We start from the raw sequence: 12,422 nt of genomic DNA on the forward strand, positions 1-12,422 counted from the left end.
TCAGCGCCCGAACCCTCTGGCCTAGACCGGCTGCAGCGCACCGAAGGGGAGATCAGTCGGATGTCTGCCGACATTACAGCCCTGATCCAGCTTGGTCATCAGCAACAGCTCCAGCAACAACGACTGGACCAAGCACTCCAGCTGCTCACTGCCTTAGCACCCCCTGCTCCTCCGAGTCAACCACCGCAGCCCCTCGTTGCATCAGCCCCTGTCATACCCACTGCTGACATTCCAGCTCCGGAAGGTGCTCCTGCTACACTCGATGCCCCGGAACCCAAGGTCGGCAGTCCGGAGCGTTTTGACGGTGATCCCTCCCAAGTCCGTGCTTTCCTGACCAGCTGCTGGTTGCTGTTCGACCTGCAGCCCAGAACCTTCGCAGCGAAGGTGGCCTTCGTCATCACTCGTCTGACTGGCCACGCACGCCTGTGGGGGACTGCAGAGTATGAACGCCGGACACTGGAGTGTGCCTCCTTCTCCCTGCTTGCAGCGGAGATGACCAAGGTCTTCGACCTGGGCTCGTCATCAGTAGAGGCATCCGGAGGACTGATAAGTATTCGCCAAGGCGGACAAACAGTGGCTGACTACTCGATCGATTTCCGGATCTTGGCCCGGTGCAGCAATTGGAACATGCAGGCGCTGGTGGACGCTTTTCTGCACAGCCTGGCCGACTACATGAAGGACAATTTGGTCTTGTATGAACAACCATCGACACTCGATGAGGCCATTGCCCTGGCTGTCCGCATTGACCGCCGGGTCTGGACCCGTCGACGAGAGAGGGCCCGCCAGAATCAGCCAGTCACCAGCGCATGGAGTATCCCAGCCCCTTCTACGTCTCCTGCTGCTTCTCCGCTGAGCCTTCTGGACCAGTCAGAGCCCATGGAGATCGGCCGTGCTTCCCTCAGCCCGGCAGAGTGCCAGCGTCGGATCACCTCCAATCTGTGCCTGTACTGTGGGGGTGACGGTCACCGTGCTGCCTCTTGCCCAGTAAAAGCGATGAGCTCACCGGACATAGGAGGGGCCCGGCTGGGCTCAATGACCATCCAATCCTCCACCAGCCAGAAACCTATGCTCCAGTCTGCCTTCGTCTGTTGGATTCCACCCACGCCCTGGTGGACTCTGGCGCCGAGGCTAACATCATGGACACTGAGCTTGCGCGCCAGTTGGGTCTGCGAAGCTGTCACCTATCCTCTCCCGTTCCAGCCAGGGCGCTGGATGGCCATCTCCTTGGCACCGTCACCCGCCTCACTGCCCCTGTTCCGATCACTCTGTCAGGCAACCACCACGAAACCATCCAATTTCACCTGCTCCATCCCCCCGGCCAACCTCTCATCCTGGGCTATCCATGGCTCCGCTAGCACAGTCCTCACCTTGACTGGGCCACTGGAGAGATAAGAGAATGGGGCAAGGACTGCCACCGGACCTGCTTACGAGCCGCTATCCTAAACACCCGTACTCCACCTGCCAGCTCTGCCCCCGACCTCACTAATGTCCCAGTGTGTTATCACAGCCTTCGGGAGGTATTCAGTAAAACCAAGGCCACTTCCTTGCCTCCTCACCGGCCCTACAACTGCGCCATTGATCTCCTCCCAGGCACTGCACCACCCAAGGGTCATCTCTACTCTCTGTCCGCCCCGGAAAGGAAGGCGATGGAGGCCTACATCAGTGATTCTCTGGCTGCCGGCCTTATCCGTCCATCCTCTTCTCCCGCCAGCGCTGGGTTCTTCTTCATGGAAAAGAAGGATGGATCCCTGCGCCCCTGCATCGATTACAGGGGTCTCAACGACATCACCGTCAAGAACCGATACCCTCTCCCACTGCTTACCTCCGCCTTCGAGCTGCTCCAGGGAGCCACGGTCTTCACCAAACTTGATCTCCGGAATGCCTACCACCTGGTTCGGATAAGGGAGGGAGACGAGTGGAAGACCGCGTTCAACACCCCCACCGGTCACTATGAATACCGGGTGATGCCGTTTGGCCTTACCAACGCGCCAGCAGTATTCCAGGCTCTGGTGAATGATGTCCTGCGAGATATGTTGAACAAGTTCGTGTTCGTTTACCTCGATAACATCCTGATCTTCTCTAAAACCCTGTCCGAACACACCCAGCATGTCCAGCAAGTGCTCCGTCGTCTCCTGGAAAACTCCCTCTTCGTCAAGGCGGAGAAGTGTGAGTTTCATGCCAAGTCTGTGGGGTTCCTGGGGTACATCGTGGCAGAAGGGAGCATCCAGATGGACCCTGCCAAAGTCTCTGCAGTTACTTCATGGCCAGTACCAGAGAGCAGGAAGCAGCTTCAGCAGTTCCTGGGCTTCGCAAATTTCTACAGGAAATTCATTCGTAATTACAGCACCATTGCATCACCCCTCACCGCCTTGACCAGCACCAAACAGCCCTTCACCTGGACTCCGGCCGCCAACGAAGCCTTTGCCACCCTCAAGGCTTGGTTCACCACTGCTCCTGTCCTCCGGCTGCCTGATGAGGAGCGGCAATTCATCGTTGAGGTGGACGCCTCGGATGTGGGAGTCAGGGCAGTGCTCTCACAGAGGTCTGCGGATGACAACAAGCTCCACCCCTGTGCATTCTTCTCCCGCCGGCTATCGCCGGCCGAACGCAATTACGATGTAGGCAATCGGGAACTGCTGGCGGTCAAGCTCGCCCTGGAGGAATGGCGCCACTGGCTGGAGGGGAGCGTAGTCCCATTCCTGGTCTGGACAGACCATAAGAATCTAGAATACATCCGCACCGCCAAACGACTCAACCCCAGACAGGCCCGCTGGGCTCTCTTTTTCACCCGATTCAATTTCACCCTTTCGTACCGGCCCGGATCTCGCAACACCAAGCCTGACGCACTCTCCCGCCAGTTCCAGAAGGATGATGCCCCCTCCAAGGACCCGGCTCCCATCCTATCTGACCCCTGTATTGTTGCTGCTCTGACCTGGGACATCGAAGAACGAGTGCGGGAAGCCCTCTGTGACCAACCCAGCCCCAGCGCATGCCCCGCAAGTCGCCTCTTCGTTCCTGAAGACCTGTAATCCCAGGTTATACAATGGGGACACGACTCCTGTCTAGCCTGCCACCCCGGTTCCACTCGCACCTACCACCTGCTCGCCCAATGGTTCTGGTGGCCTACTATGAGCGAGACTTCGTCCGAGCCTGCCCTACCTGTAACCAAAATAAGTCCTCCAGCCGGCCCCCTGCCGGTTTGCTCCAGCCTCTGCCCGTGCCAATGCGACCCTGGTCCCACATTTCCCTGGATTCTGTTACGGGTCTACCCCCTTCTAACGGGATGACGGTCATACTCACCATCGTGGACCGCTTTAGCAAGATGGCACACTTTGCTCCCCTCCCTAAACTACCGTCAGCCAAGGAGACTGCCCAGATCATCTTGCAACATGTCTTCCGCATCCATGGGCTGCCCAAGGACATCGTTTCGGACCGGGGGCTGCAATTCGCCTCCTCTTTTTGGAAGGAGTTCTGTCACCTACTCGGGGCCACCGCCAGCCTCACCTCCGGATTCCGACCCCAGTCCAATGGCCAGTCGGAGCGGACTAACCAGGAGTTGGAGAAGGCACTTTGGTGCATGGCGTCATGCAACCCTAGGGCCTGGTGCGAGCACCTTCTGTGGGTGGAATACTCTCACAACTCCCTCACCAGCTCAGCCACTGGGCTGTCCCCATTCCACTGCATGTATGGCTACCAACCACCCCTGTTCCCCAGCCAGGAGGAAGAGGTCACCTGCCCGGCTGCCCTCACCTACGCACGCTGATGCAGCCGCACCTGGTCTCAAGCCCGCACTGCACTCCTCAAGTCAGTCACCAGCTACTCTACTGGAGCCAACTGGCGGAGGACGCCTGCGCCCACCTACTGGGTGGGCCAGAAGGTGTGGTTATCTGCCAAGGACCTGCCCCTCCAGGTGGAGTCTCGTAAGCTAGCACCTCGGTTCGTCGGACCATTCCCTATCCTGAAGATAATCAGCCAGTCTGCTGTCCGGCTCCAACTGCCCAAGTCTATGAGAGTGCACCCCACCTTCCACATCTCTAAGATCAAGCCAGTGCACGAGAGCCCGCTGGTCCCAGCTGCACCTCCTCCTCCTCGTCTCATCGATGGTGGCCCGGTCTACTCCATCCAGCGACTGCTGAAGTCACGGTGCAGGGGCAGGGGCCTCCAATACCTGGTAGATTGGGAGGGCTATGGTCCTGAGGAGAGGATGTGGGTCCCTGCTGGGAGGATCTTAGACCGTACCCTCATCAGCACCTTTCACCGCCTGCATCCGGACCAGCCGGCCAACCGGAGGGGCCGACGAAAGGGGCCTTGTCGGAATGACGATGCGCCCACCGCTACTGTCCCTGAGTCCGATCCTGAGGCCTTGGACTCTGACCGGTCAGAGGAGTTCTGACCCTCCACCGGTATTCCCCCTCCTCCCGCCCGTCTTTGTGGATCTGTGGCTAGGGACTTCTGGAGCCGTCCCTTGAGGGGGGGGGGGGGTTCTGTCATGGTCCTACCTGTGGGCTTCTCTCTTCAGGTAACATCTCCACTCAGTATTACCGGCCACGCCCGCACTCACTTCCTCTTATTATCTTTCAGTGACTGTCATTGGCTGTTGCCGATCACCTGCTTCCCCCCGTGTGTATTTAAGCTGCAGTCCTCCCAAGCTTCTGTGTCAGATCGTCTGCAACTCTCAGCCTGATAACCTGCTCTGTGTTCCAACTACTCTGACTCCTGAAATTATCCTGTTCCGTCTGACTCTGTCTGCTCTCCAGCCCCGGTAACCTGATCTGCCTTCCGTTCTGTTGACTCTGCCTCTTGCCTGCCTCTCCTGTACCTTCGCCTGATCTCCAGCTCGCTTAGCCCTGCTGCTCGCCTGCCTCTCCATCTGCCTGGTCCTGCTCTCTAACTCCTGCCTGCTGTGGTACTACTTGCTGGGAGACTGCCTGAAACCCAAGTACTGTCAACCTACAGCCACGCCTCTCTGACTACGCCTGATCCTGTCAGATCTCAGAAGCTAGGTCGGGTCTGGTCAATACTTGGATGGGAGACCTCAGACGTCACCACCAGCCATCCCTGCCTCTCAGTTCTCCTGCCACTGGACTTCACCCACACACATTCTCCCTTTTCCCCTGTTATTAATAAACTGTGGTTTGAGCGCATTTGATCTCCTCTCCTGTTTGGTCCCTGACAGACTCTCTCATGCAATAATTTATGTGACTGTCTCTGTGCAATACTTTATATGTGCAATACCTCACTCCATAATGTGTAACACAACACATACACCTCAGACTGTGCACCTTACCCCCTTACACCCCCCTCCCCCCTTCCTCTCTCTCTCCCTCTCTACATGCTGTTTGCACTGTTATTGGAGATGCTTTTAATCTCATTGTACATGTGTATAGTGACAATAAAGGCATTCTATTCTATTCAGACATACTTATTGATTGATTGATTGATTGATTTACTTTGTTGATTCAAAGTTGGGAAATTGTTGTTACAGCAGCAAGTTATCAGACATGCAAAAAGAAAAAAAAGACACACAGTACAACATAAAATAGAATGTTTAAAAATAGTCCCAAGAACAAGTTGCCTATACAACATAAAGATAAAAATGTAATGAGAAAAAATGTATATCTATGTATGTGCTTTGTACAGGTGAATGTGCATTAATAGTGCTAAAAACCATAATCGTGATGAATGAAAATAAAAACTGTGCAAAAGTGGCAGTATCTCATCTCATCATCTCTAGCCGCTTTATCCTTCTACAGGGTTGCAGGCAAGCTGGAGCCTATCCCAGCTGACTACGGGCGAAAGGCGGGGTACACCCTGGACAAGTCACCAGGTCATCACAGGGCTGACACATAGACACAGACAACCATTCACACTCACATTCACACCTATGGTCAATTTAGAGTCACCAGTTAACCTAACCTGCATGTCTTTGGACTGTGGGGGAAACCGGAGCACCCGGAGGAAACCCACGCGGACACAGGGAGAACATGCAAACTCCACACAGAAAGGCCCTCGCCGGCCACGGGGCTCGAACCCAGAACTTCTTGCTGTGAGGCGACAGCACTAACCACTATACCACCGTGCCGCCCAAGTGGCAGTATTGAAAGGAAAAATAAATAAATAAATAAATAACTCAAGGTGCAATGTAACTAATGGTATTAAACAAAAAAGCTCTGATGGTGCAAAGTTACAGGAGGACCAGAGTTATGAACAGGACTCTAAAGCAGAGAGGTCAGAGTTCTCTCTGTCAGACAGAGGTGAGTTATTTTACAGTATGATGGCTTGGGGCAGGAAAGATTTTCTGTATTGGTCTCTATGACAGTGAAGCTGTAACTGTCTGTTGGAGAAGGTGCTCCGCTATCTGTCCAGTGTGTGGTGGAGAGGATGGTCAGGATTATCCATGATGGACAACAGTTTGTTTAGAGTCCTCCTCTCCACAACAGCATCAAAAGTGTTCTGTTTGCAGCCAATTATGGAGCCAGCCTTCTTTATCAGTTTACTGAGTCTGTTGGTGTCGCTGGTGCCGATGCTGCTCCCCCAACAACCCACTGCAAAGAAAAGCACACTGGCCACAACAGACTGATAAGAGCTCTCCAATATTTTGCTACACACATTGAAGGATCTCAGCTTCCTCAGGAAGTAGAGTCTGCTCATTCCCTTCTTGTATACAGCTTCAGTGTTGGATTTCCAATCCAGTCTGTTGTTGATGATAACACCCAGGTATGTGTAGTCCTCCACATCCTCTCCCAGAATGTGCAATAGTTGTGAAGCCGCCCTCTTCTTCCTGAAGTTGAACACCATCTCTCTGGTCTTGTTGACATTCAGCTGCAGGTGATTCTGTCCAGCCCACTCCACAAAGTTGTCTACTAGAGCTGTGTATTCCCCCTCCCCTCCCTCACTTATACACACACAACAACAGCCTAGTCATCAGAAAATTTCTGCAGGTGGCATGACCCGGGGTTGTACTGAAAGTCAATGATGTAAAGTGAAAAGGAAATGAGACAGTACAGTCCCTGGTGGAGCTCCTATACCACTAACCACCATGTCAGACAGAACACTACCCAGATGGACAAACCTTGGCTTGTCTGTCAGACAGTCAGTAATCCAGAAGACAATGGAGGTGTCGACACCCATCACCTGCAGCTTCTCCCCCAGTAGCAGTGGCTGAATGGTTTTAAGCCAAGAAGTCAAGCCAAGTCAAGAAGCCTTTATTTGTCATACATACATTCAAGCACAGACTTAAGCACACAGTGAAATTTAACCTCTGCATTTAACCCATCTGAAGTAGTGAACACATGCATACACACACAGGTGAGCAATGAGCAGTGAGGATCCAGAGCAGTGGGCAGCTATGCTACAGCGCCCAGGGAGCAGTTGTGGGTTAGGTGCCTTGCTCAAGGGCACTTCAGCCCAACCTCAGGCCATGGCTGCCCCATGTTAACCTAACCGCATATCTTTGAACTGTGGGGGAATCTGGCACACTCAGACGAAACCCACGCAGACACAGGGAGAACCTGCAAGCTCCACACAGAAAGGCCCCCATCGGCCACTGGGCTTGAACCCAGAACCTTACTGCTGTGAGGCGACAGTGCTAACCACTACACCACCAGGCCACCCATTAAAAGCACTGGAGAAATCAAAGAATGCGGACTGCATTGTCCAATAAACATTGAGATATTTTTTTGAAGCCTTGTGTCCATGCAGGACTCAAAACAATGCATTAAAAGCCAGTTGTCCAATCAGCATTAATGTTTCATTCCATTAAAAGAGCAAGTACGCAAACACCTAACAGACACTAATTGACACTTGGGCTTCAGTGAGTGTCTGTTAGCTCTGTGATGGGGGCTTCAAAGGAGATATTCACACAGGCTGTTCTGTTCACTGAAAAGAGTTTAAGTTTAATGAATGAACAGTGCAATATTGCAGTAAGATATTTGCTCATTTGATTTGCAAAAATATTGAATTCCACCAAGATTGATAAACAATAGGCATGTAATGATATTGTTGGTGGCGGCAGCTGTCCATTGCTACCAATGATGACTGCTTCATTAGGATGCGCAGAAATGCAGATGGGCTGCGAGGCCTGCACCAGGGCAACAGAGTCGTCTGCAGCGGTGGCATAAATGGCCTATCTCCTCTCCTAATGAAGTGCCCTGCACAGTAAGGTAAGACAAGCGATGTTCTGCCCCCATCATGTTGTCTCTCTGGACCTCTAGATCCAATGTCAAGCGGTGCACAAAAGTGCCACAGACCTGATAGGTATGGAAGTTGCCCTGCAGTGACAACTGACTTGCTGAGTGATGCCATCCACTGGCCATTTGAGTGGCTCTTCCGCATGCCATCTGGTGGTGTGCTATTGACCCTGTTGGGTTCATCTGCCACACTGCACTGAAAAGCACCCTGCTGCCAGCACCTGCTGCCAGCACCTTATTGGTGATGTACTATTTAACCCATAGCTGGAACCCAGGCAGGTGCTACCACTTTGGGTCAGAGCGGACCTGGGAGCAATGGTGATTAAGGAGTAACTCCACTTTCCCCAATACTCAAGTCCTCCTGGACCTGAGACTCACTACCGGTTGCAGTTTAAAGTAATACTGAGGACTAATGTAACAATATATTGTGTGATGAAAAAGTGTGATATGAATTTATGATGATTTGAATCATGAAATAAAAAATGAAATGCTATTATTATTAGGCTACGTAATCTCTTAGTTTTTCTGTTAAGGGTGGCGAGATGTGGTGCGATAGGATCCAAAAGCAGAACACTGACAAGAAATCCCAATAAAAAGGTGATTTAATTGAAGCAAAAAGTAAACAAACAAAAAATAGCAAAAATAGTCCAGACAAAACTTGGGACAAAAAGCGAGGCAGGCAAGGACAAAAACCGCTAGCACAAAAAACATGAAAAAGACAAAACATTAGAGCAAAAACCGTGACAAGAAACAAGTAGGCTAGAGAGCAAAAAAAAAAAAAACATGAAGGCAGAAAGGGCACAGAAACAACAAGAAAAACAGATGAGACGTTCTGGCGAAGTCCCTGTCCGAGAACGGCGTTAATATACACATCAGAGAAAACCAGGAAGTGAATGCAGGCAAGGTGGAATTCCCGTCCAGGATTTGGATTAGCGCTGACCTGGGAGATAAGTAATCTCTGGAGTGGAATTCAGGGGCGGAGCATTACATTTTCTGAGAGGTAACCACATTGTTTAGAGAGCAGAGGGTTGTCTAATAATGTAAAACAGTGGAAAAAGCACGAGACTTGAACCTAGGGGGAAGTAACACAGCTCTAATGCTGTGAAAACACACACACAAAGATTTAAAATGGGAAATAGCTGTTGTGCAATTGACTGTACAAATAGATTTAACAATAAATCTATAATGGTGAGTGCAGGAAATGAGTCCTTAGTGGACTCTGGTGTGGATGTAACAAAATCAGAGCCCTCTTTTTTCAGACTGCCAAAAGCTAAAGAAAAGAGGAAAAAATGGAGGTAGTACAGATGTTAAGATATGTTTATTAAGGGAAAGAAAACCTATAGTATGTGATCATATGAATCATGTGACCTTCATCTGCTTCCCATTACTTCTCCTCTTTCTCGCTGTTTTTTTTTATGTGTATGGGGAGCTGTTCTGCTACCTATTTATAACTGGCCCGAAAAATACAGGGAAACGCTCTCTCTCTCTCTCTCTCTCTCTCTCTGTCTGTCTTACTTTAGGCCAATCTGAGGAAGTTTATGGATTACATCCAAAATTACCAGTCAGAGAAAATCTCTAAAATGTTGGATAAAGGACTTGACCCGAACTACCACGATTCAGAAACAGGAGGTACACCCCTACCACCATCAAACACACACACACACACACTATACAGAATTATTTTATTCACTACAACAGGTCTTTAATGCTAATTTCTATGACACCACAGTACTGTGGATATTCCATTCTGATTGGTTAGATGGTGTTGATTGATTTTCGATAACCACATGCATCTGAAAGTAGTACTTTCTGCCATGTAAGTCACAGGTGTATTATTGTGCTTGATCAATACACTTTAGTATCAGGTAATTCAAATGCACTTGTTTAAAATTGTCAAGAATTTGCAAGATTCCTGTATGTTGAATGCTAATTAGGCATGCTGTGGTTCTGTGAACCTCGTATAACCACCACTGGTGGTGCATAACATACAGTACAGTGCCTTGAAAAAGTATTCATACCCCTTGAACTTTTTCACATTTTTCCACCTTACAACCACGAACTCAAAAGTTTTTTATTGAGATTTTATGTGACAGACCAACACAGAGTAGCACATAATTGTGAAGTGAAACGAAAATGATAAATGGTCTTCAAATTTTTAAACAAATAAAAATCTGAAAAAATGTGGTGTGCATTAGTATTCAGCCCAATACTTTGTAGAGCCACCTTTTGCTGCAATTACAGCTGCAAGTCTTTTGTGGTATGTCTCTACCAGCTTTGCGCATCTAGACACTGAAATTTTTGCCCATTCTTCTTTGCAAAATACCTCAAGCTCAGCCAGATTGTATGGAGAGCGTCTGTGAACAGCAATTTTCAAGTCTTGCCACAGATGCTCAATGGGATTGAGGTCTGGAATTTGACTGGGCCATTCTAACATATGAATATTCTTTGATCTAAACCATTCCATTGTAGCTCTGGCTGTATGTTTAGGGTCATTGTCTTGTTGGAAGGTGAATCTCCTTCCCAGTCTCAAGTCTTTTGCAGCCTCCAACAGGTTTTCTTCCAGGATTGCCCTGTATTTAGCTCCATCCATCTTCCCATCAACTCTGACCAGCTTCCCTGTCCCTGCTGAAGAAAAGCATCCCCATAGCATGATGCTGCCACCACCATGTTTTACAGTGGGGATGGTGTGTGCAGGGTGATGAGCAGTGTTAGTTTTCCACCACACATAGCGCTTTGCATTTAGGCCAAAAAGTTCAACTTTGGTCTCATCTGACCAAAGCACCTTCTTTCACATGTTTGCTGTGTCCCCTACATGGCTTCTGGCAAACTGCAAACGGGACTTCTTATGCCTATCTTTCAACAATGGCTTTCTTCTTGCCACGCTTCCAAAAAGGCCAGATTTGTGGAGTATACGACTTATAGTTGTCCTGTGCACAGATTCTCCCACCTGAGCTGTGGATTTCTGCAGCTCCTCCAGAGTGATCATGGGCCTCTTGGCTGCTTCTCTGACCAGTGCTCTCCTTGCTCGCTCTTTCAGTTTAGGTGGACGGCCATGTCTTGGTAGGTTTGCAGTTGTGCCATACTTTTTCCATTTTTGAATGATGGATTGAACAGTGCTTCTTGAGATGTCCAGAGCTTGGGATATTTTTTTATAACCTAACCCTGCTTTAAACTTCTCCAGAACTTTATCCCTGACCTGTCTGGTGAGTTCTTTGGTCTTCATGATGCTGTTTGTTCTTCAGTGTTCTCTAACAAACCACTGAGGCCTTCACAGAACAAGTGTATTTATGCTGAGAGTAAATTACACACAGTAGGACTCTATTAACTAATTAGATGACTTCTGAAGGCAATTGATTGCACTGTATTGTATTTAGAGGTATCAGAGTACAGGGGGCTGAATACTAATGCACACCACATTTTTCAGATTTTTATTTGTTTAAAATTTTGAAGACCATTTATCATTTCCATTTCACTTCACAATTATGTGCTACTCTGTGTTGGTCTATCACATAAAATCTCAATAAAAAAACTTTTAAGTTCGTGGTTGTAAGGTGGAAAAATGTGAAAAAGTTCAAGGGGTATGAATACTTTTTCAAGGCACTGTATGAATAACCCTTTGTGATTATGCACATGCATGCTGAGATATTCCATTAAGGTCAGGTATGATGCAGTATTGACAATAAATGGTGCTCTCATACAGCAATTATTCCCGAGAACCTGTGTGTGTGTGTGTGTGTGTGTGTGTGTGTGTGTGTGTGTGTGTGTGTCCTGCACAGAGACACCACTGACATCTGCTGCTCACCTGGAGAACATGGGCGACATCATTAAGGTGCTAAAAAATGGAGGAGCTCATCTGGACTTCCGAGCTAAAGACGGCATGACAGCCCTACACCGAGCAGCTCGTGCTAACAACAAATACACACTAATGGTATGGAAGATCAGATGCTGTAATGAATGCTGTAATGGAGAATGGATACTGTATACTCCATCACTATATACAATACCTTTACTATTCATCACAGTAGTATACAATGTGAAAGAATAATCATTTGTTATATCCCACAAATGGTTAATCATTTGTTATACTGTATATATGACCCCCTGCCAGTCAAATTCGCTTGTCATTTGCCTAACACGGCTTCATTTTTATGTTTTTTTTCAGACTCAAAATTTTTGCAGTTAAAGATACAGAGAAAATTTATGGTTTAAAGGCAAAATACAGTGTCTTGCAAA

General features: G+C 49.1%; 1 protein-coding gene across 1 annotated transcript in view; it reads left to right on the forward strand.

Moving 5' to 3' along the window:
- The window catches only part of LOC132887853 (SH3 and multiple ankyrin repeat domains protein 2-like), a 264,197-nt gene that overhangs the window by 20,273 nt on the left and 231,502 nt on the right, over positions 1-12,422 (forward strand). Inside the window, exons 4-5 of the mRNA XM_060923589.1 lie at positions 9,710-9,818; positions 11,966-12,117. Coding sequence (XP_060779572.1) covers positions 9,710-9,818; positions 11,966-12,117 — 261 coding nt within the window. The remainder of the gene's footprint in view (positions 1-9,709; positions 9,819-11,965; positions 12,118-12,422) is intronic.

The sequence above is a fragment of the Neoarius graeffei genome, chromosome 6 (assembly GCF_027579695.1).
Source record: "Neoarius graeffei isolate fNeoGra1 chromosome 6, fNeoGra1.pri, whole genome shotgun sequence".
Classification (NCBI taxonomy): domain Eukaryota; kingdom Metazoa; phylum Chordata; class Actinopteri; order Siluriformes; family Ariidae; genus Neoarius; species Neoarius graeffei.